Below are 24,688 nucleotides of genomic sequence, written 5' to 3'. Positions count from 1 at the left end.
GCGTAGAGTCAACCGAAAATGAAACCTTTCGAGCAGCCATGTCAATGAGTTCTTTTTTCAGAATATCGAATAGAACTGGGCAAATAGCATTTTGTTCCGTCTTATAATGCGGTGCAATTATGTTTTTATTACGAGAGGTTGAGTACTAGTCACAGAATTAAAATGTGGAGTGCCTATGTCGTTGGGCTAGTACCTGAATGTCACAATTCGTGACCTGCATTCACTTCAATTTCTCGATTACTAAAACATTGCTTGCAATAATATTGACGCCTCAGGTGTTCTGAAGCATTAATCTATCACTTTAGCTTGACTTAATTATGACTTATGCGACTTGCCTTTAGTGTCCCTTTAAACCTTGATATAACAGATTTCAGTATAACTAAATTCTTGATTTAACAAAGTAGTTAACCTTTATAACTTATCAAAAGAACACTATGTATCGTGAACCTCAGTATACCAAAAGGTTTTTATACAATTTCAATATGATGAAATTTCACTGCTGCCACAAATGTATACCGAGACAATAAGTAAAAACTGCCGTCGATGCAGACAGTCAAATGGTTGAATTACATGCGGCTGCTTGCACACGCACCTCTCAAATCACCCAAGAGAGAGCGGCCACCGAAGTGGAGCAGCGCAACAGCAAGACCCTCTCGCTGTCATGTTCCGTCAAGTGTGATAAGATTGCAATGCGTGCTGTATGCTGCAGGTGCGAGGAAAAGCGTGTGAGGGTGAGCCGAAATAGACAGTGGCTTGATGCACGCCATCTTCCCTGGCTGTCAGTGCACTCTATCTTGGGGATAATCTGCGGCGAGTGCAAAGATAAACCGAGCCAAGATGGTCATTGGTTCATGCACGCTGTCTTTCCATGCGTTTAGTGCTGGAGGTCACATAATCTTGAGTTTCGGAGATGCGTTGAAGCAAGAGGCAGCTGAAACGTTCGCTCCCTTCTGCCTGTGTGATAGTGTTCCAGGTCACTATCAGCTGCAGTGGCAGAATGGACGCAAAAGCTTCGCAAGCTGCACTTCGTACCGCCGATGTGAAGATATCGTCAATGTGGCATGAAACTGCATCTTTGGTCGTTGACTCTGAAGTTCAACAAAATTTCTTTTTCAAATTGAAATTAGTTTTTCTGATTGGCCAATAATCCGGAAAATTATACAGCCCATCTGCGTAAGAAACATCTCTTGGCAACTGCACTTATCAGCATAAAAGGTCGAAGTTCAATACAAGAAACTAAATTGCCGATTTCACCGACTTTGCTATATCAAGAATTAACTGTACTTGCTCTGCTGTAAAGCTCGAATGACTCTCCATGGTGGCGTAGTGGCTTTGGCATTGTGCTGCTAAGCCTGAGAGGGTGGGATCAAATCCCAGCTGTGGCGGCTGCATCTCAATGGGGGCAAAATGCAAAATGCTCATGTACCATGCATTGGGTGCACGTTAAAGAACCCCAGGTAGTCAAAAATTAATCTGGAGTTCCCCACTTCACATTGCCTCATAATAATATTGTGGTTTTGGCATGTGAAACCCCAGATTTTAATTAAATTAATTAAAGCTCAAATGGACTCCTATTTAAGTGTCATGTACTCTTTTGAAAATAGTACTTGTTTTGCTCTAAAGCTCGAATGATCTGATGCTGCTGCTGCAGGTGACCCGGGGATGTGCAGGGAAGCTTCTCCCCTGATGTCAGCCGAGCATCTACGGCATGCTGCCCCCCTGGTGGGCCGCATGCCCGTGGTGGTGTGCCCGTCCCAGCTTGACTTCTACCTGGACCAACAGGAGAGCCACAAGCAGGTGCTCACCCTGTACAACATCAATGACTTCTCGGTCCGCTTCCAATGTGAGTAATCTGGAACAGGGGAACAACTTGGCGCATAAATATCTTTCTTGAAGATATATGGATACATATATCTTCATGTTTATATGCTGCATTTGAGTGTACTATTGTAATTTACATGTACAACCTGTATTTTACTGTTCGTGGACATAAAAAAAAAAGGAATAGGCAAAAGAATAAAAGAAAGGGGGAAAGTTTTTTCATTCATCTTGTTGTTTTGTATTTCTGCAGCCTATCAACCTTTATTATTTCACCATCTATGTTAAGAACCAACTGTAACACAATAATTGGCCAAGTTATATTGTTGTAAGTTTCTCTCTAACTCATGTACACTGTGTGAAAATATGTAACATCATGTGTGTCCTCTCACTGCCAATGAGCTGGCCACCAAATGATGCGCAATATATGTTGCGGGTACAGGGGCCTTTGTCATGGGCTGTGCACCTTTTGCTCCTGCACCTTTGTAGTCAAGATCAAAAATAAACATTCATTCATTCATGCATGGGTTACAATCGACATTCTTGGCGCAGTGCCAAGTACGCTATGTTATCACAGTGTGAAAACACTGCCACCAGTCGACGAATCTGATGCTAATCATATGGAATCTGGAAGCATCTTCAGAAGCGACCGTCCGAAAATATGGACGAAGTTTGTCAATGCGTGGTACCTGCATATACGCTTGCTTTTGGCCTACACGCCTAGACAGTCCATGACTGCAGTTTTCTTGTGATGCCTTTTATGCTATTCCTTTTCACAATTTTTGGGATTTGTCAGTAGTCAGGTCGACACTCCACCCACGTTGTCAACAGGATCAGGTGGCCTTGAACGATGGATAACAAGAGCTAAATGGAACTCGTAGACAAATCAGCAAATAGCACATGCAGACCTAAAGGGTCCATGAAACGGTTCGGACAAAATTTATTGACGCATAGGGTACAGCTACAGTAAAACATTCACACCACAATTTATGTGAAGCATCTCATATTAAAAGAGCTACGGATGATTACAAGTTACCGTTCTCCATAACCGTGCTTTTTCTCCTCAATTTGTTCGCTGGGTTATCGGGGCTAAGCTTCACCTTCCTTGGCTCTGGGTCATGTTGGGACCGTCTACTTCCAGTTGTCTTGGAGCCAGAAGGCGGAGCCTCTCCGCCAGCCGCCTGGCAGTCGCTCCCAAGCGAGAACTATCGAAGCAGCATGTGTTGAGAGCATTCTGTCGCGGCACCGAGCATGTCCGCTATTCCAGTAACCACAGCGAGCTGAGCTTTTTAACGGATGGGTGGAGGCGTAAACTAAAGCCCCTCCATACTACTACTGTTGTGGTGAAGGAGCTTTAGCGCGACGTACACGAGCGGCCTGATCACTCTAGATCAGTCTGCATGGTCCAGCCACCTGGTGGCACAGAGCTTAACCAGCCAAACGAAGAGCTAATATTGCTGTAACCAAGTGTAAAACATTTTAAACATTTATAAAAACAGTATGCTCACGATTACGTTCTTGGCAAAAATTTACACCATGATAAAGTGGAAGCTTAGGCCAGTTGGTGATTCAATATCGACATGTTTGCACAACGCAAAAGACGAGGACTGAAGGAAGAACACAACATAGGTGCTGACTTAACTGATCTTTATTTGTGAAATCGCCAGAACTATATATATGAGCAAAAGTAAAGAAAAGGCAACTTTTGCATTATGTCACACATGAACCTCTATTGCATCACTTCCAGCTACTTGATTTTGCTTTTGGTGAGGGCAATAGATGGCATGCTGATGCAAAGGTCACCCAGCTGCTGTATCTTGTCAGCCTCTATGATTGCATGTGTAGGCTGTTCTTGGTGTTTGGAAATTACGACGCAGTTTTCAAATTCAGGGTCACAATGGCAGTCTCTGCAGTGAATGCCATGATGACTTTGCATGGCGGTATAAACATTGTAGAAACGCTCTCTCAATCAGTCATTTAAACATCTGCCTGTTTGGCCAACGTATTTCTTTCCCCAAGTCAAGGAAATCATGTAAACCAAACCCAGGACGCATGCTCCAAACCGATTCTTATGGTTAGTAGTGCAAATATTTGGTCATGTGGCATGAGCATTCACATGCCTCAGCATGCCATCTATTGCGCTCACCAACAATGAAATCAAGTATCTGGCTGTGATGCAATAGAAGTTCATGTGTTACATAATGCAAAAGTTGTTTTTTCTTTACTTTTGCTCATGTATATAGCGTAAAAACCTGCGTATAATACGAACCCACATATAGTATGAGGTGAAATTTTTGGGACGCGAAATGGAAAAAAATGTTTTATCAGCATATAATACGAGTTAGGAAAACTCGAGGAAAACATTCATTTAAATTGCACTCCATGCTACAATCAGTGTGTTCCTGAGCTGCGCTCTCTTCAGATAGTTCTTTGTCGGACATATCTTCCCAAAGGTACTCATTGATGGCTCTGTGCCATTGAGCACGTTCGAGATGCCGCACTTCTTGAATGCACGAAGCACAAGGTCCTCTGGTATGCTGGTCCATGTGTCCACAATCCACTTGCATAGCGTGGCTGGCGAAGCCCGCTTCAGTCGCCGTCGCTGCAGGCTCACCTGAGCGCATCCAATCTGCTTAACAACGCTTGACTGCGTCCTTGAACGGCTTGTTCATGCAGACATCTAAAGGCTGCAGCTGAGACGTCATCCCACCCGGGATAACGACGAGTTCAGTGCCGGATTCATGCAACAGCCTCTTCACAGATAAAGTCAGCGCCTGTGTTGTATTCTTCCTTCAATCCTCGTCTTTTACGCTGTGCAAACACGTCAATATTACACCACCAGCTGCACCGAGCAGGCTGTTCACGTTTGTGCCTCCGCTCACCCCATAAAATGCCCAGGCCCCGTTCGATAGTGCTTGCATTTCCCAGAATACTGGACACACGAAACACTGTTGTGGTATATAGCAATCCTTTAGCGTGAAGTGATGGCCGCCAATGCATAGATGCTGGTGCCGATCGGGTACCGACAGCCCGATGTGCTGCAGCCACTCCGCTTGCATGCTTGCCTTCTGGAGCGACATGATGTCGTAGCTTGACATGTCACCCATTGATACGTTTGCAGCCCACAACGTAAGCGCAAAAGATGGTGCTCATGAAAAGACAGGTCGAGATCAATACAGACCGCGCAGCTCGCGTCAACAAGGAGCACATTGTTTGTTTGTTTGTTTGTTTATTGATTTCTTTCTTTCTGTACATCAACAGAAATCGAAGCAAGAGCAAAAGGATGTAGAGCCTGACAGAGGCTTTTGTTCTGAAATACAGTTCAGCACGCAGTCATAATACAAGTAGAGAAACAGCAACAATATACAATGGTTAACATAAGATAATCTATGTAGTAATCTACGTAGTAATTGAACAATCTAAATTGTCTCTATAAATATATAGAAAATGAAAAAAAAAATATCACAGAGTAAAGAAAACAAGCAGATCGACATAGATATATTGTGACAAGCGGCAACAAAAGAAACAATGTTTGCTCAGAAATAAAACACACAGTGCACATTGAGTAAGATAAAAAAAGTCAATACACATGGAAGTTGTAATCAACACTTAAACAGTACTTAAACATATTCAATGCAGTTTTCTAGAAGAATTTGCTTAAACCTATTTTTGTAAATTTGTTTATTTAGGTCTAAAATGTTGCCAAGTTTATTAAGCAGACGAGGTATTTGGTGCAGAATATGCTGCCGACCATAGGGAGAGAGAGAGAGAGAGAGAGAGATAGAAATAACTTTTATTTATATAGCCGGCAGATTGATGGGGGGGCCAACCCCACCTAGATTGCGGCCAGAAGCCCTTGAGCTCTAGCGGCATCCTCGGCCTGCTGGACAGCCGAAAGTTGGTCTTCGGGGGCCGAGCTGAGCAACACGGTCTCCCACTACTTCCGATCCTAAATTTTTTGGCCCTGTCGGGGCGCCCGAGGGCAGGCCCAAATAATGTGATCCAGGTCCGCCCTTTCTTGACAAAATTTACAATTGGCCGAATATTGGTCTGGGTAATAATGATTATAAGTCACCGGATTTGGATATGTATTTGTTTGAAGGAGGCGCCATGCCACCGCCTGCTGCTTATTAAGTGATGGGTGTGCGGGAGGAAAACGCACCCTCCCCAATCTGTAATGATTAGTTATCTCCCTGTAGCCAAACATCCGGTCCCCTGTCAGCCCCAGCCGCGGCGCCCCGGTGGCTTGGCTTGTGAGTCCTTGAGCCACGGTGTCGGCCGCCTCATTGCCGGGGAGGGAGAAGTGCGCAGGCTCCCAGATGATATGGACAAACCGCTCACCGCGGAAGTTTGTCAGGATACGTTGTGATTCCGGCTAAATGCGCCCCTTTGTGTAATTTAAAATGGCGGTTTTAGAATCACTGACTATTATCGTAGGGAGTTCTAATTTTTGGTGTTCTTATACTTTGTGTGCGGAGGCAGTATTGAACACATCTAGAAGAACTGTACGTGGGGTATAGCTTATTATTTTGGATATGCGAAAAAAGCTTGAGATAATAGATTTAGTTAGCTTGCAATATGAAATGTTTTGTAAATAGCAGACGCATGCTGAGACCTTGCGGGTGACCATAATATCCCTCAAATATTTGTAGTACCTTTTTTTTTGTAATGTGAGTAATGTGGTATAATTGTGTGCTGTCATTGTGCCCTAAATCAACACACAGTAACTGAGCCTGGAATAGAATAGTGTATAATATAGCGCTTTCTTGAGCCAAAGTGGTAATAATCAACTTAATCTGTACACACATCCAACGCTGTTGCTTAATATTAATGCTAATTTATTTACGTGTTCATTCCAAGACAGGTCTTCCTGGAACCATACGCACAGAAATTTTTGAACCTTAACTTGCTGAAGCGTCTGGCCCTCAAAGAAAACATTTAAGCTTATATTCCGTGGCTTATTGATAGGTGCAAACAATATGTATTTAGTTTTACTCTCGTTTAGCCGTAACTTCTTAATTTTAAGCCAACAAGACAGTTTACTTAGCTAGGTATTTACACTTCCTTCAAGGTTAGAAATTGAAGCACCAGTAAAAAAAAATGTTAGTGTCATTGGCATACATAATTATTTTAGGAGAATCCGGAATGCGACACAGGTCATTTACGTAAATTATAATTAACAGTGAACTGAGTATAGATTCTTGTGGGACACCTTTGTTGACTTTAGCATGCGAGGATGTCTCCTGATTAATAACTACATATTGGTAACGGTCTGTCAAGTAATTTTATAGTAACCTGTTGGCAATACCATGGATGCCGTAATTATTAAGTATTTGTAGAAGAACGCTATGACACGTGGTATCAAATGCTTTATGGAAATCTACAAACAGCCCCAGCGTGTAAAGCTTTCCCTCGAAATTATTTAGTATCTCACTTTTAATATCAAGTAATGCAAACTTGGTGGATTGCCTTTTTGAAAGCCAAACTAGGCCTCACTTATGATATTATACTTATTAAAGAAATTTTTTAATCTGATATTAGTAGCACTTTCAAACACTTTCGACAGTATCGGAAGTACCGATATTGGTAGATAATTTGAAATTTCTTTGTCATTACTACCTTTGAGACCGGACACACACAAGTTATTTTCAGTTGATCAGGAAAAACCCCAGTAGAGAAAGTTAAGTTAATAATGTATGAGAGCGTGGACGATATCACATCAGCAATGTATTTTATTGGCATAGGTTTGATATCATCATGTCCTGCCGCACAGTTGCTTTTAATCTTGGTTATTAATTCTTCAGTCTCACGACGTGAAATAGAATCCAAAACTATGGATTTAGGTAAACCACGGTTATTTATCGATAATCTTGGATCATCGTAACCACAGCTACAGGTTTTCCCGCTCAGTTTAATTCAAACGCCATTCAGAATAATCCAGCTGCCAGCCAATTTAATCTGAGCGCCAGCAATTTTAATCCCAGTGCCAATAATTTAATCCAGGCGCCACCACATTTAATCCCAGCGCCATCCAAATTAATCCGCGTGCCAACTCATTTAATCCTTGCGCCAGCCATGTTAATCGAAGTGCCACACACTTTAATCCCAGTGCCAGTCAATTTATCATGTTCTAGAACACTGTAATCATGTTGGAAATTGATTGAGAAATGAATAATTCTTGCAGAAGAGCTCGTAACAGGCATCATGAATGCCATATATTCATTGATGTGATCACTATATTGGCATCAGCACTATAGGAGCATAGTTTCCACGCTACCGGCGTTGTCACGGTTTCTTCAGAAACACTTCCGTGTGTTATACCGCTCGCTCATTTCCTCCTTTTCGAGACGCATTTCCGAGTGACAACAGACTCACATAAGTGAGGCAGAATTGTGACGGATATTACGCGACTTGGGTTGCGATCATGGCATGTGATTTCCTTCCCTATCGTCTTGCATATCGATCGACATTGTTTGCAAGTGTAAAAACTTGCTCGCCATTACTCAGGCACTTGGCATAATCACTAAGCGATTCAATATAGCTCACTAATCTCGTATTTTACATGCACTCTTATGCTTCCAACATGCATACCAAATGAAATGGTTTTGAGAATGTAACAGCTTATCCTTGAGTGACATGATTAGGTCACTACAGTGACCTACTCGACTTCACCGCCGTCGCACCTCTCCTAACCTGCCTAACATATCAAAGGAAATCGCTTTCAAAGCTCAAAAACCTGCTCCCTATCACTGACTCAAGTGACGTGATCACTAGTGACTCGCGTGACGTCACAACGCTTCTCATGCATGCACTATCCTAAACTGCCGGCATGCATATCAAACGAAGTGGCTTATAAAAGGTAATAACCAGCTATCACCCAGCCAATGACGTGATTACTAGTGACTCCCATGACGTCATCATGGTTCTCACCCAACCATGCACTCTCCTAACCTGCCGAAATGCATATCAAACGATATGGCTTTTGAAGAGCAACAACCTGCTCATTATCACAAAGTCAAATGAGGTGATCACTAGTGACTCACGTGACATCATTACGGCTCTCACCCAACCATGCACTCTCCTAACCTGCCGACATGCCTATCAAACGAAATGCCTTTTAAAGAGCAACAACCTGTTCATTATCACAAAGTCGAATGACGTGATCACTAGTGACTCCCATGATGTCACCGCGGCTCTCGCCCAATCATGCACTCTCCTAACCTGCCGACATGCAAATAAAGCGAAATGGCTTTTGAAGAGCACCAACCTGCTCATTATCACAAAGTCGAATGATGTGATCACTAGTGACTCACGTGACGTCACCACGATTCTCACCCAACCATGCACTCTCCTAACCTGCCGGCATGTATATCAAACGAAGTGGCTTATAAAAGGTAATAACCAGCTCACTATCACCCAGCCAATGACGTGATCACTAGTGACTCCCATGACGTCACCATGGTTCTCACCCAACCATGCACTCTCCTAACCTGCCGAAATGCATATCAAACGAAATGGCTTTTAAAGAGCAACAACCTGCTCATTATCACAAAGTCGAATGAGGTGATCACTAGTGACTCATGTGACGTCACTACATACGCACGCGAGCTTCAACTCCCTTTACCTGCCAGCACGTATATCAAAAGAAACGGTTTTCCAAGGGCAGGTAACTGCTTTTTATCGGTCATTAACAGGACGTGATCACTAGTGACCTACGACGTGCTGTTCCGAGGAACTCGCTCAAGGTATCTTGTTAGAGAAGAGACGCATTGACACGAGCAAACCGTGTTATGATGGTGACTCACATGACGTCACCATGAAGAATATTTAGCACGCACTCTTCATTAATGGCTGAATTAATATAAAAATATTTTTAAAAAGCGAAATATGTGACTTGAATCACTCTTTTTTTCTTACAAATGAATTGGTCATTATGGAACGATGGTTATAATATTGCCAGCAACCTTGTCATGCTACCGACCTCGAAAGAAAATATCCTTGTATTAGGCTTACACTTTGATGGTTGCCTCTCGTTAATCAAATATAAGTGGAAAATTGACGAACTGCTGAATCTAGGATGCGTGGGATTGGGTGCGCATTCTTTTCTTCTAAAGCTCGAGGATGGACTGCAAGAAGTGCAACTGAAAAAATAGCGTCGTGATGTATTTTATGAGACATCTCAGTCGACACGAGATGTACAAAGATACGGTGAGATCTTTTGAACGAAAATATGTAATTTATTCGATGCGGTATTTAATTTCACAAGATACCAGGGCACTTCCTGAATGGGATTATTGAAACAAACCGAGAACAACTACATGTCGTCTTCTCTAAGCGCAGCCTGAACAAAAGAAAAGTTGTGCCTATCAAATGCAGCGCAATCTACGCGTTGAACAAGTGCCATTGCATGTTGTGCACCATTTACAAGCGACGAGCGCCTGAGCTCCTTTTGTGTGACTCCTTATGGAGTCACCAGCACTGCGTCGCGTCGCTCACTGAGGTACTGTTTCACTTGACATTTAAACTTGGAGAAAACTTCCTCAACGGGATTAAAAAAAGGGCTGTATGGCGTCAGGCGCTTGATGGAATGGTTTGAGCTGACCAGATTTGCCTGTTCTGCGCGACTGTGAGCGGGAGCGTTGTCGAAAATGAAGACGGCCTCTGTATCCGGCTCTTTGGAGTCAACCTAGCCCAAAACGTTGGCGAGAAAGTCATTGAATATGATCCAATGGACTCTTTCGACAATTTGCCAGTGCAGCACACCGTTTGCCGACATGCAGGCGATGATGTTCATGTTCGCGCCTTTCGTCGAAGTCGTCGTCTGGAGCGCTGCCGTGCCCTTTTTTGCACGGCCAAATTTTCTTGAGCACCATATTGTCACGTGGTGGTGACGTTAAGAACACAGTAGCAATACTGTGAAAGGCAAAACTAGATTTTATTGGGCGAACCTGTGCCCACAAAACAGGCTACACTTATATCACAACGAAAGCGGCGAACAGAGTCGGCGATCGTCGGAAATCTGATCAGCGGGTCAAGCGCGTCGGCTTTTATAGAGCAGTCGTCGAATGTTCCAGACTAATCGTTTGGACCCGCGTGCCTTCCACAAAGTTCTACACCATTCGCATTACGCGATGAAATCTGATAACACAAGGTTCGGCGACAACAGACAGCCGGGTAGAAGCATCGATAACTTTCCAGATAACTTTCCAGAAATCGACGCAGAAACGCAGGGTTCCGTCCTTTTTTTTCACCAAGACTACAGGAGATGCCCACGGGCTTTTGGACGGCTGGATGATGTCGTCGGGAAACATTTCTTCGACTTGGTGCCTTATAGCTTCGCATTCTCGCGTCGAAACTCGGTATGGGCTCTGGCGGAGAGGTCGAGCGCCCTCTTTGGTTATTATGCGATGCTTTGCGACTGGGGTTCGTCGAATCCTTGATGACGTCGAAGAGCACTCTTTGTATCGTCGAAGTAGACTTCTGAGCTGTTGTTGCTTAATCGCGGGGAGACTTGGATTTATGTCGAAGTCTGGCTCGGGAACTAAGGTCGTCGGGGTAGATGCAGCGGAATCCGAGAGGACAAACGCATTGCTGTTTTCCAGAATTTCCTCGATGTATGCGATCGTCGTGCCCTTGTTGATGTGCTTGAACTCCTGGCTGAAGTTTGTCAGCAACACTTTCATGTTTCCTCCGTGCAGTCGAGCGATCCCTCTTGCGACGCAAATTTCACGGTCTAGCAGTAGACGTTGGTCACCTTCGACGATGCCTTCTACGTCAGCGAGTGTTTCGGTGTCGACCGAAATAACAATGCTGGAGCGAGGCGGGATGCTCACTTGATGTTCGAGCACACTCAAGGCGTGGTGACTACAAGGGCTCTCCGGCGGTATCGCATGATCTTCCGACAGCGTTATGGACTTCGACTTCAGGTCGATGACTGCGCCGTGTTGGTTGAGGAAGTCCATGCCGAGAATGACGTCTCATGAACACTGTTGGAGGATAACGAAGGTGACATGGTAAGTGCGGTCGTGAATGGTAATTCTTGCCGTGCACATTCCTGTCGGCTTAATCAGGTGTCCTCCAGTGGTCCGAATATGAGGGCCTTCCCATGCAGTCTTAACCTTCTTTAACTGGACGGCCATGTGTCCACTCATGACTGAGTAATCGGCGCCTGTGTCGACTAAGGCGGTGACTGCGTGGCCGTCTAGAAGCACGTCGAGGTCGGTGGTTCTTTGTCTTGCATTGCAGTTGGGTCTTGGCGTCGGATCACGGCTACGTCGTGTTGAACTGAAGCTGGTACGTCGCATCGTCAAGTCGTCTTTTGTCGGTGTAGTCTTGGCTTCCTGACTTCCTCGGGACGGCGGCGTGTCGTTATTATGTCGTCGAGATGGTTTCTTCGGCGTCTTCGTCGGTGGCAGAGGATCTTCGTCAGTTCGACGATCAGCAACCGCACCTGCATCGGTTGCTGCCTTTAGTTTTTCGGATATGGGCTCGCTGACCGGCCCCGGGCTGGGCCAGTGTATGGTCGGCACTGCGGCGACAGATAGCGGCCTGGTGATGGCGAACGCGACGGTCGTCGAGAGCTCCACTGAGTAGCGGCGAGGTAGTCGGCGATATCCCGGGGGCGTTCACCTTGCTGCGGGCGCGGAGCGTTCACAGCGAAACCTCGCAGTCCCATCTCCCGGTATGGACATCGTCGGTAGACGTGACCCGCTTCTCCGCAGTGGTAGCAGAGCGGGCGGTGGTCAGGAGCGCGCCAAATGTCCGTCTTCCTCGCGTAGGTGCGCTGGACGACGGGTGGTCGTGCTGGCTGCGGCGGCGGCGGACGACGAAACTGCGGCGTGACAGGGCCCTGGCGCGGTCGCGGAGGGGGACCTTGACGGCGCGCGACGGCGGCGGAGGTCATCGCTTGCGGCTCAGGCTGCGGCGATTCAGGGGCTACTCCAAGCTGTTGTTGGAGCTCCTCACGCACGGCGTCAGCAATCGAAGCCACTTGAGGCTGTGATGATGGGAACAGCTTTTGTAGCTCCTCCCGCACGACAGCTCGGATAGTCTCGCGTAGGTCGTCGGTGGCCAGTGATTGAACCCCAGCGTAGTTTGTATAGTTCGTGCGGCGATCGAATTGCCGGTTCCGGATCTCGAGTGTCTTCTCAATGTTCGTCGCCTCACGAAGAAACTCTTCGACGGTCTTCGGTAGGCTTCTTACCATCCCGGCGAAAAGTTCCTCCTTTACACCACGCATCAGTAAGCGGACTTTCTTCTCCTCCGCCATATCCGGGTCGGCGTGGCGGAACAAACGGCTCATTTCTTCCGTAAAGATGGCGACATTCTCGTTTGGCAGCTGCACTCGGGCGTCCAGCATAGCTTCAGCCCTTTCCTTGCGCACGACGCTTGTAAAGGTGCCTAGGAAGCCGGTACGGAACAGGTCCCACGTTGTCAAGGTCGATTCCCTGTTCTCAAACCAAGTTCTGGCGGTGTCTTCTAAGGCGAAGTAGACATGCCGCAGCTTCTCGTCGGAGTCCCAGTTGTTGAATGTTGCGATTCGTTCGTAGGTCTCCAGCCATGATTCCGGGTCTTCAGTCGCTGCTCCATGGAAGGTTGGTGGGTCCCGAGGTTGTTGTAGGATAACGGGGGACGCTGGGGCAGCCATTGGGGTTGTCTTGACCACGATCTTCTTTGTCGTCTCAGGTAGAAGTCCGTGCTCTGGGGGCAGTCCTTGCAGTCTGCGGCTAGCACGCTGGTCTTGGGTGATGTTGGTTCTGTCCTCGGGCTTCGGGCTTGGATCGCAGCTTTGCGGGGGCGTTCGGTACATGAACGCACAAGCACCTCCACCAGATGTCACGTGGTGGTGACGTTAAGAACACAGTAGCAATACTGTGAAAGGCAAAACTAGATTTTATTGGGCGAACCTGTGCCCACAAAACAGGCTACACTTATAGCACAACGAAAGCGGTGAACAGAGTCGGCGATCGTCGGAAATCTGATCAGCGGGTCAAGCGCGTCGGCTTTTATAGAGCAGTCGTCGAATGTTCCAGACTAATCGTTTGGACCCGCATGCCTTCCACAAAGTTCTACACCATTCGCGTTACGCGATGAAATCAGATAACACAAGGTTCGGCGACAACAGACAGCCGGGTAGAAGCATCGATAACTTTCCAGAAACGTCGGATACATGCAGGCGCGTCCGTCGCTGTGCGATTACAGTTGTTAAGCGGCGAAACGTGGTTGCCCGATAAAGATAAGCACATGTGTCAATATATTGTAATTTCCCTGCAGGGGCGTCTGCGTCAGCAGGCATTTGGTGTGTGGCGACACCACGTACCCGAGCACACGAGGGTTGGACCCTCCCGCGTGTAGCCGTGCGCGGCTTAGCCGTGTCTGGGAGAAAGGGGATCCTGGGGGTTGAGCCTAAGCTGGGTGTTTGGACCTTTAAGGCCCCCGGCGGAGGCAACACACCTCTTCGGCCTCGGCTTCACATAGACGGCACCCTCGGGCTGACCCACCCGGGGGAAATCAGCAGTCGCCTTTTCCTGTCCTCCTCTCCAATCTTCGTCTTTCTCTCCCACTTTTGCATCTTTCCTGTCTTCTCTTCACTTCTTTTGCTTCCGTATTTCCTGGCGGCAAGGGTTAACCGTGTGTAATGTATCCAATCTTGGGTATATACATTAGGTTATAGTGGCTGTGTACTGCTGGCGCTGGCAGGCTGCATTTATACAGAATCTTGTCACGTCCCCGTGTTGGGCTCCATGGTGGGTGGCTGGCACAGCTGCCGAAATTTCAGTAATTTCTATAGCTTTTAGCTCATTCCCCAAGCTACCTGATCGACCTCTTTTGAAAAGAGGCCGCACTGATGAACCCTTCAACTTTTTCGCCAAGAGCAAAGATATTTTCCCACATTTTCATGTGATCCATACCGAAACGAACCAAAGGACTGTAAGAACGCTTTCTCCATTTGTTGTTGCGAAGTGCCTCACTGACACACTAGGCCCTGCATACAAAATTACTAAAATGGCCAGTGGCGACCTTCTTCTTGAAGTTCGTGACAAAATACAACACGACAAATTGACAAATCTTGTTTCATTTGGTGAAACCCCAATTTCAGTAACCCCTCACCGTTCCCTCAACAGCACAAGAGGTGTAGTTTCAGAGCAGGACCTTCTAGAACTGACTGAGGCAGAGCTCCTAGAGGGCTGGAAGGAGCAGCATGTTACTAATGTGCAACGAATCAAAATCCGCCGAGATGACAAGGAAATACCCACAAAACACCTGATCCTTGCCTTTTGTACCAGCATTCTCCCTGAAAGCATCGAAACAGGCTATATGAAAATTACTGTCAGACCGTACATACCAAATCCACGACGATGTTTCAAATGCCAAAGATTCGGCCACGACTCTCAGAGCTGCCGAGGCCGTACCACCTGTGCAAAGTGCGCATCCCATGACCACCCTGTGGACAACTGCAACGACCCACTTCACTGTGCAAACTGTGACGGTGAACATGCCGCCTATTCTCGCTCCTGTCCTTCATGGAAGAAGGAAAAAGAAATCATAACACTTAAAGTAAAAGAAAATATCTCATTCAAAGAAGCGCGCAAGCGTCTTTCTATTGCACAGGGACCTACATTTTCTGAAGTGGCACGGCTGGGGGCACGGCCACAGCAGTATTCGGCGGCTGTTAGGACCACCCAGAGTAGACCGGCGGCATCGCCACTGGCCCCCACTGCGTGACCAGCTAGTGCTGGCCTGCCGCCCAGCAAGATCCAGCAGCCCTCAGGGTCTGCTGTCTCTAGTTCTTTAAGGGCCTCTGCACGCGTAGAGAAGCCCGAAACACCCGCGAGCGGACATCCAACGCCTCGGTGGAGGCGATGGATACATCACAAAGTGCGTCGGCGTCCCAGACGCCGAAGGCTCGGCGCAGTTCTCAGGAGCGCGCCTAAAAGAACAAAACCCACATCACAAGGCCTGGAAAGAGCCCTGTGGGCTAAAGTAGCTTCTCTCTCCTAAACACACAGCACATATCAATAACAACATGGATACACCAATATTACATTGGAACGTTAGAGGTCTCCTCCACAACCTCGACGACGTCAAAGAACTCGTACATAAATATAATCTCAAGGTGCTGTGTGTGCAAGAAACACATCTAAAACCAACACACTCAGCTTTTCTGACGCAATTCGCGATTTTTCGGAAGGACTGTGATGATGCCAACACCTCTTCCGGTGGTGTAGCAATAATAGCTGATAAGTCCGTTGCATGCCGTGCTCTGGAACTTCAGACACCTCTTGAGGCAGTTGCAGTTCGGGCCTTATTGTTTGGAAAACTAATTAGCATTTGTTCTATCTACATACCGCCTAACTTTCGGCTCCATCGAACAGAACTCGAGGGATTAATAGATGCCCTGCCAGACCCATACATACTGGTTGGGGATTTCAATGCACACAATACTCTTTGGGGGGATACCCGATGCGATGCAAGAGGTCGAATAATAAAACAAATCCTGTTTTCTTCAGGCGCCTGCGTGCTAAATAAGAAACAACCAACATTTTACAGTCTTGCACATAACACATACAGTTACATAGACTTAAGCATAGTATCCCCGACCTTAGTAACCCGTTTAGATTGGAATGTTATTCAGAACCCTTATGGCAGTGACCATTTTCCTGTGATCCTCCAATCTACAAAAGAACATGATCCTTTCCCACACGCCCCTCGATGGAAGATTGCATCTGCAGACTGGCAAAAATTTAAGACTCTGACGTATATGCCTCGAAATGCTCTTAACGATTTTAATATAAACGACGCTGTTGCTTATTTTACCGCTTTTATGATTGACGCCGCATTGGAGTGCATCCCACCAAACAAACGGGACCCCGAAAAAAAGGCAAGTGCCCTGGTCGAACGAGGACTGCAGGAATGCACGAAAAAAACAGAATAAGGCTTGGGACATGCTGCGCCGCTCTCCAACAACTGAGAACCTCGTTAACTTCAAACACATAAAGTCCCAAGGAAGACGAACACGGCACACGGCTAAAAGGGAAAGCTGCGAAAAATACATCTCCGGTATTAACTCCTACAAACAAGAAGGAAAAGTATGGAGTCGGTTGAAAAAATTAGTAGGCCACCAACCTTACCTCCTGCCTTTGGTCGATGTCCAAGGCAATAACCTTGAAGACCAGGCTAACGCCCTCGGACAGCATTTCGAACATGTGTCCAGCGCCGAACATTATTCAGAGCTTTTCCATAAACTAAAAGAATCTGCAGAAAGCAAGCCGTTCAATAGAAAGTGTGGAGAAAACGAACCTTACAACAGTCCCTTCAGTGTTATGGAATTCAGAACATCGTTAAACACTTGTGAAAGCTCTGCTCCCGGAGCCGACCTTATTATGTATGAGATGATCAAGCATCTGGACTCGAGCGCTCAAATGGCTCTGCTGTCCCTCTTTAACACTATTTGGGCAACTGGGTTCCTTCCACTGGCATGGAGGGAAGCCATCGTGGTACCCATTCTAAAAAAAGGTAAAGATGCATCCTCAGTGGAAAGTTACCGTCCCATTGCTTTAACAAGTTGTCTTTACAAACTTTATGAAAAAATGATAAACTGCAGGCTCTTAGATTTCCTTGAAGAGAACAAACTGCTCGATCCTTATCAGTGCGGTTTTAGAGAAGGCCGTTCTACAACAGACAGCCTTGTTCGCATAGAAGCAAACATCCGCGACGCTTTTATACACAAACAGTTTTTTCTGTCTGTTTTCCTCGACATAGAAAAAGCTTATGATACAACGTGGCGGTTTGGAATATTACGAAATCTTTCAGAAATTGGTATCCGCGGGAATATGCTTAACATAATAGAAAGCTACTTAACAAATCGCACACTCCGCGTTAGAGTTGGGAATGCTCTGTCCAGACCATATACACAGGAAACTGGGGTGCCGCAGGGAGGCGTACTCAGCTGTACGCTTTTCATCATAAAAATGAGCTCCTTACGTTCAGCAATACCACCTGGCGTGTTCTACTCCCTATATGTAGATGATATACAGATCGGTTTCAAGTCGTGTAACCTCGCAATCTGTGAATGACACATCCAAATTGGACTGAACAAAGTGTCTAAATCGGCCAGAGAAAATGGCTTTAAAATCAATCCCAATAAAAGCTCATGTGTGTTATTCACACGAAAGAGAGGACTGACCGCAGATCCCAATATAGACTTAAATAGACAGCGCATACCTGTAAACACAGAACACAAATTTCTGGGCATTATTCTGGATAAAAAGTTAACATTCATTCCGCACCTAAGATATCTTAAGCACAAATGCCTAAAAACAATGAACATTCTAAAAATCTTGTCGCATGCAACATGGGGCAGTGACAGGAAATGCCTCATGAATGTCTACAAAAGCCTTATACGTACACGCCTAGACTACGGGGCCGTGGTTTACCAGTCTGCCGCCCCAAGCGCCTTAAAGATTCTTGACCCTATTCATCACTTAGGTATCCGCCTGGCTACCGGTGCCTTCAGGATGAGTCCTGTGGAGAGTCTCTACGTTGAAGCCCACGAGTGGTCGCTTCATCTTCAGAGGTCGTACTGCAGTTTCCTTTACTTTCTGAAAGTTAACGCGAACCGAGACCATCCGTGTTACGAAACCATAAACAACCTTGCATCTGCAACGCTGTTTGATAATCGACCTGCAGCTAGAGAACCATTTTCTCTGCGCGTTAGAAAACTTTCTAAGGAAATGGAAGTTCCGGCTCTTGAGCAAAACCTTATGGTCCCAGCAAAGCCACTGCCGCCATGGCAGTGGCAGCACATAGAATGCGATACATCCTTCATAGAGGTTACAAAACACGCTCCAGAGGCACACATAAGAATGCATTTCTTAGAACTCCAGCACAAGTACCCGTACACAGAATTTTACACTGACGATTCGAAGTCGCACGCTGGCGTATCCTATGCAGCTGTCGGCCCATCGTTCTCCGAATCCAACGTTATGCACCCGGAAACGAGCATCTTCACTGCAGAGGCTTACGCAATACTGTCTGCTGTCCAACAAATCAAGAAAACAAAGCTACAGAAAGCCATTGTATTTAGACTCCCTATCTGTCGTAAAATCTCTGATATCACTGAAGAACCTCAAGAATCCCATACTCATTAATCTATATTCACTCCTGTGCAAATTATATTCGTGTAATAAACAGGTCATAGTATGTTGGGTGCCTGGGCACAGGGGCATCGAGGGCAACACGCTCGCTGATGAAATTGCCAAATCCATTACAAAAAAAGCTGGCAACTCTTCCGTAGGTATCGCACCATCAGACCTAAAACTATTTGTGCGCAAAAAACTTAGAAGGCATTGGCAACAGACGTGGGATACTGAAACTTCCAATAAACTCCATTTAATTAAGCCACTCTTAGAAAATTACGCACCAATAACAAAAACACGGCGAACTGAAGTCATTTTCTGTCGCCTTAGAATAGGCCATACCTATGGCACACACTCTTATCTATTGACCGGTAGCGAAACTCCAATCTGTTGTAAATGTGGCGAAACACTGACCGTCCTCCATGTCCTGCTGGAGTGTCGGGAAACGGAATCTCAAAGAAAAAAGCACTTCCCTCTAGTGTACCGACAGCAGATCCCTTTACACCCATGTATGTTCCTTGGTGCTGACCCGCTTTTTAACCCAAAAACAGTTTTTAACTTTTTACAGGATGTTGACGCATTACAAATACTAGGCCCACAAGTTTCGTAGCACGGCCTCTAATCAGAGGCTCCTGCTGTGAAAGCATCGCTTTGTATAGCACTTGCCTCCGGGCCCTTTCAGTTAAGGACTTTGTTGAGGCAGTAGTGCTACTGACATATATACATTTTTAGTACCTCACACATTCATGGTATAACTTTTAGGTTAACAGCACATCTCACAAGCCATTGTCATTATGTTAACATGTTTATACCCTGCTTCTTGTCTTATGCCTCTATAACGCCACACTATCTCGTCATAGACAGCCACCATAGCCTTTGTCATTACTTTTCTCACCGGGTACGTAACACCATTGCTTGGCGCTCTTTGGCCATGACTGGCGCTTGCGCCACCAAACCCTATACATCATCATCATCATCATCATCATATATTGTCATTTGTTTCGTCGACGTAAAAGTGGCAAACCTGGGGCCCAATGGTTTGTAACCATTGCGCATACTCTTTTCGCTTCTTCACGTTGGAGCGGTTGCAGTCCACCGGCCTCGGGGTCGCTAATTTGATGGAGTAGGTGTGTGCGTCGAGGAGGTGGTCAACAGAACTGATGCTGATTGTGAGGCCAGGTATTTCTTGGTCAGCGGTTCGCTTTATCTGTTTCAGCATGAACGCTGGGTTCTCGTCGACAGTTCTTGTTACGACGGCGACAACGTTGGCACCAAACTTTCTGATGGAGCCCCCCGTTTTCAGAGACACTTCACGGTCTGTCGCTGAATTGACCTTAAAGTTTTTAGGTTTATGCCCAGTGTCTCGGCGAGTTGTCTCAAATCTCCGCCGCGCCTTGAGGCATTGACGATTCTTGATCGGTCCACGTCAGGCACCTTATTGTTTTTCCTTCGTGGCTTATTTTGATCCTTGACCTGAGGACCCCGCTTTCGCACGACGCTCGCCTGTTCGCCTTCAGGAGTCCCACCTTCCATGGCGGTCAGTTCAGGTAAAAATCAAGCACAGCTGTAGCACCGGGAGCACATAACAAAAGGTCAGACCGCCACTATTACAGAAGCGATGTGAACGCCATCTGCTGAGTCCTCTGTTTTTGTTTCACCACCATAGCAGGAGAACGGCGTGTGCAGTTTCGCCTGCGGTGACGCAGACGATAAGTTGTCTGCTTTAGCTTTTTTTGTTCTACTGCTCTATGTCATTCAGAAATACTTCCAGTAATGTAATTCTAAAGAGCACAAACTCTTCTTAATACTTCCACGATTTCCCTGTCGTCTGCGATTGCGTTCGACTTGCTGCTTGAAAAGCAGACGATATCGTTTCGTAACCTAGCGGACTCAGCAGACGGCGTTCACGGCGCTTCTGTAATAGTGGTGGTCTGACCTTTTGTTATGTGCTCCCGGTGCTACAGCTGTGCTTGATTTTTACCTGAGCTGACCGCCATGGAAAGTTGGACTCCTGAAGGCGAACAGGCGAGCGTCGTGCAAAAGCGAGGTCGGATCCGTTCAAGGATCAAAATAAGCCACGCAGGAAAAACAACAAGGTGTCTGACGTCGTCCGATCAAGAATCGTCAGTGCCTCAAGGCGTGGCGGAGATTTCAGAGTGCATGGTTGGGTGAGAATCGTGGTGACGTCACGTGAGTCACTAGTGATCACCCCATTTTACTTTGTGATAATGAGCAGGTTGGTGCTCTTCAAAAGCCATTTTGTTTGATATGCATGTCGGCAGGTTAGGAGAGTGCATGGTTGGGTGAGAGCCGTAATGATGTCACGTGAGTCACTAGTGATCACCTCATTTGACTTTGTGATAATGAGCAGGTTGTTGCTCTTCAAAAGCCATATCGTTTGATATGCATTTCGGCAGGTTAGGAGAGTGCATGGTGGGGTGAGAACCATGATGACGTCATGGGAGTCACTAGTGATCACGTCATTGGCTGGGTGATAGTGAGCTGGTGATAGCGAGCCTTTTATAAGCCACTTCGTTTGATATGCATGCCGGCAGTTTAGGATAGTGCATGCATGAGAAGCGTTGTGACGTCACGCGAGTCACTAGCGATCATGTCACGTGAGTCAGTGATAGGGAGCAGGTTTTCGAGCTTTGAAAGCGATTTCCTTTGATATGTTAGGCAGGTTAGGAGAGGTGCGACGGCGGTGAAGTCGAGTAGGTCACTATAGTGGCCTAATCGTGTCACTCAAGGATAAGCTGTTACATTCTCAGAACCATTTCATTTGGTATGCATGTTGGAAGCATAAGAGTGCATGTAAAATACGAGATTAGTGAGCTATATTGAATCGCTTAGTGATTATGCCAAGTGCCTGAGTAATGGCGAGCAAGTTTTTACCCTTGCGAACAATGTCGATCGATATGCAAGACGATAGGGAAGGAAATCGCATGCCATGATCGCAACCCAAGTCGCGTAATATCCGTCACAATTCTGCCTCACTTATGTGAGTCTGTTGTCACTCGGAAATGCGTCTCGAAAAGGAGGAAATGAGCGAGCGGTATAACACACGGAAGTGTTTCTGAAGAAACCATGACAACGCCGCTAGCGTGGAAACTGTGCTCTTATAGTGCTGACGCCAATATAGTGATCACATCAATGAATATATGGCATTCATGACGCCTGTTACGAGCTCTTCTGCAAGAATTATTCGTTTCTCAATCAATTTCCAACATGATAACAGTGTTCTAGAACATGATAAATTGACTGGCACTGGGATTAAAGTGTGTGGCACTTGGATTAATATGGCTGGCGCAAGGATTAAATGAGTTGGCACGGGGAATAATTCGGATGGCGCTGGGATTAAATGTGGTGGCGCCTGAATTAAATTATTGGCACTGGGATTAAAATTGCTGGCGCTCAGATTAAATTGGCTGGCACCTGGATTATTTCCAGTGGCGTTTGGATTAAACTGAGTGGGAAAACCTGTAGTAACGAAATAATCGTTAATTTCAGTTGCAACCTCTCTGTAGCCAAGGCCACTAGGGTTAGCTAGAATGCTGGGGACGTGGTTTTGTTTTATTTGACCGGAAAGGTTTCTAACCTCATTCCAAATTCTCCTGAGATCATTACTTATTTTACAAAATAAATTCTCATAATATCTGAACTTTGCACACCTTAGTTCACCATTTAGCTGGTTTCTGTACTTTTTAAGCTTAATAAATAAATTTATGCCACGTGTCTTTAAAATTCATAGTACATGCTATTCTTCTTGTTTATTTTTTTAAGTAAGATATTAGTTATCCAGACTTTTCTAATTTTCTGCCGTTTTACGTACCTTACAGATACCGGGAAAGCATCATTATAACATTTTATCAGTTTAGACATGAATACGTTGTATGCCAAGTTAAGATCCTTTTCTCGGAACACGTGATTCCACTCGGTTTGAATAACATGATGCCGGAATATTTCTAGTGTCCTAGCGTTGATCTGGCATGACCGCACTTTTTCATTAGCTTTGCGACTATCATTGGAAGAAGGAAGGGTACAAAAGATAGGTAAGTGGTCGCTTACTTCTACAACCAACATTCCAGCAACGCAATGGGGCGGGTGTATGTTCGTCAACCAGATATCAAGCAAAGTCACAGTCTGAGCAATGAGACGGGTTGCCTTAGAAATGATGTTTCTGCAAGCTTTTGCAAGCTGTTTTTGTAATACAAGCAGACGATACTTAATGTGTACCGGAAGTGCTTGACTGTAGTGATAAATTGTCCTTGTGCATTCTCTTTCTGTTACTTTCTTTTTATAAAAACAAATTAACTAACATTCCAACTATTACGAACAACATTTGTATTTCATAAAGTTGGAAAAGTTATCTATGAAGCGCACTGGGCAGCCACTCAGATAGCTCGCCCTAGTGGTGTCAAATGGTCACCTCGCGTCACCTGGTTAGGGGCGGCTGAAAACTCGGGGGAATGGCGTGCGGCGATCGGTAGCGGTGTACATATTTAAAAGCTTATAAGTTACATGCTTTACGTGGAGCGCTTAAGTGCGTCACTTAATAATCAGAAGGACCTACTCTAATGACTTAGTATGTACAAAATCATCAAAATTATTTAGGTACCCCTTAGCAACTTAGTGGCTTGTCTTGTACTGTGGTTTGTGTGTGGTTGGCAATTACTTGATAGACTACAGTGCAGTCCACTTATAACGATACCACATATAATGATATATCACTTATAACGATGAATCGACTTAAGAGCATAAACTTATGTGTTAGGGCTATGAGAAAGAAACCCATATGTAATATGTTATTCACCGCATGTCGGATATAACGATCGAAATATTGCTTTCTGAGCTGTGTTTCCTATGCAGACTAATCATGACATTTCCGTTGCTAAGTTCCTCTTAAACGAACAATGCCGAGACGGTGTGAAAAGCTTGCCTATGCGAGTTTGTATCAGCTGCCATTATGGCGAAGTGTATCCCGCCCGCGCGCCGATTGTGAAAGCCATGGAGAGCATCGCGAGGTGATGCAGTGCGCCACAAGATGGCGCCAGCTGCTTCGCGTGTGTCTGCGTCGCCCATGGTCGGGCTCCATGCATCCAGAGAAAAGAGAGGGAGAAAAAAAAGCAAAGTGGCGCCCGCCCTTTCTGCACTGTTTCAGCGAGCTCTGAAATGAGCAGCGGAAGCAACCTCAAAGTAGATGGTGTAAAAGAGAAGATGGTGCAGACAAAGCATATGTTGTTCCTCATTGATTTCATGCATGCTAAATTACAGCCACCAGTGTTTGCTCAGCAGCTGGACGCAATGCAAACCGCGGTTGTGAATCTGAAACTTTTGCGAAAGCAAGTGCAGATTTTTTACTATATCAGCGCGCCTGACGCTTCACATGTTGTTCAGAGGTACATGTATAAATATTTTATTTTTCACTGCCTATTTTCTTCAACATCGATTTTTTATCGAAGTAAGTGGCAAATTTTGTTTCGTAGCTTCAAAGGTATGTTTCGCAGCTTTTTTTTTTTTCTTATGGCAGTCCAGTTGTAGCGATGATCGATTATAATGACCGGATTTTTCATTCTTCTTGATATTGTTATAAGTGGACTTCACTGTATGCTGTTTTTCTTTTTGGCTCCACTGTGGGCTAGATTCCCTAGTAACCCATCAAAAAAGGTGCAGCCTCAACAGCTATAGCATCAGCTGCTGGCCACATTGTGCATATCCGATCTGAGTTGTAG

The 24,688-nt window shown here is 45.7% G+C and overlaps 1 protein-coding gene across 5 annotated transcripts in view; it reads left to right on the top strand.

Moving 5' to 3' along the window:
* The window catches only part of LOC142573252 (motile sperm domain-containing protein 1-like), a 182,656-nt gene that overhangs the window by 20,298 nt on the left and 137,670 nt on the right, over positions 1-24,688 (top strand). For all 5 annotated transcript variants that reach the window (XM_075682861.1, XM_075682862.1, XM_075682858.1 and 2 more), the window contains exon 2: positions 1,652-1,843. In XM_075682861.1, coding sequence (XP_075538976.1) covers positions 1,663-1,843 — 181 coding nt within the window. In that variant the 5' untranslated portion in view covers positions 1,652-1,662. The remainder of the gene's footprint in view (positions 1-1,651; positions 1,844-24,688) is intronic.

This window comes from Dermacentor variabilis, chromosome 2 (genome assembly GCF_050947875.1).
Source record: "Dermacentor variabilis isolate Ectoservices chromosome 2, ASM5094787v1, whole genome shotgun sequence".
NCBI classification, from domain to species: domain Eukaryota; kingdom Metazoa; phylum Arthropoda; class Arachnida; order Ixodida; family Ixodidae; genus Dermacentor; species Dermacentor variabilis.
Note: the sequence above shows the minus strand (reverse complement) of the source record. Positions and strands in the feature narration are given on the sequence as shown.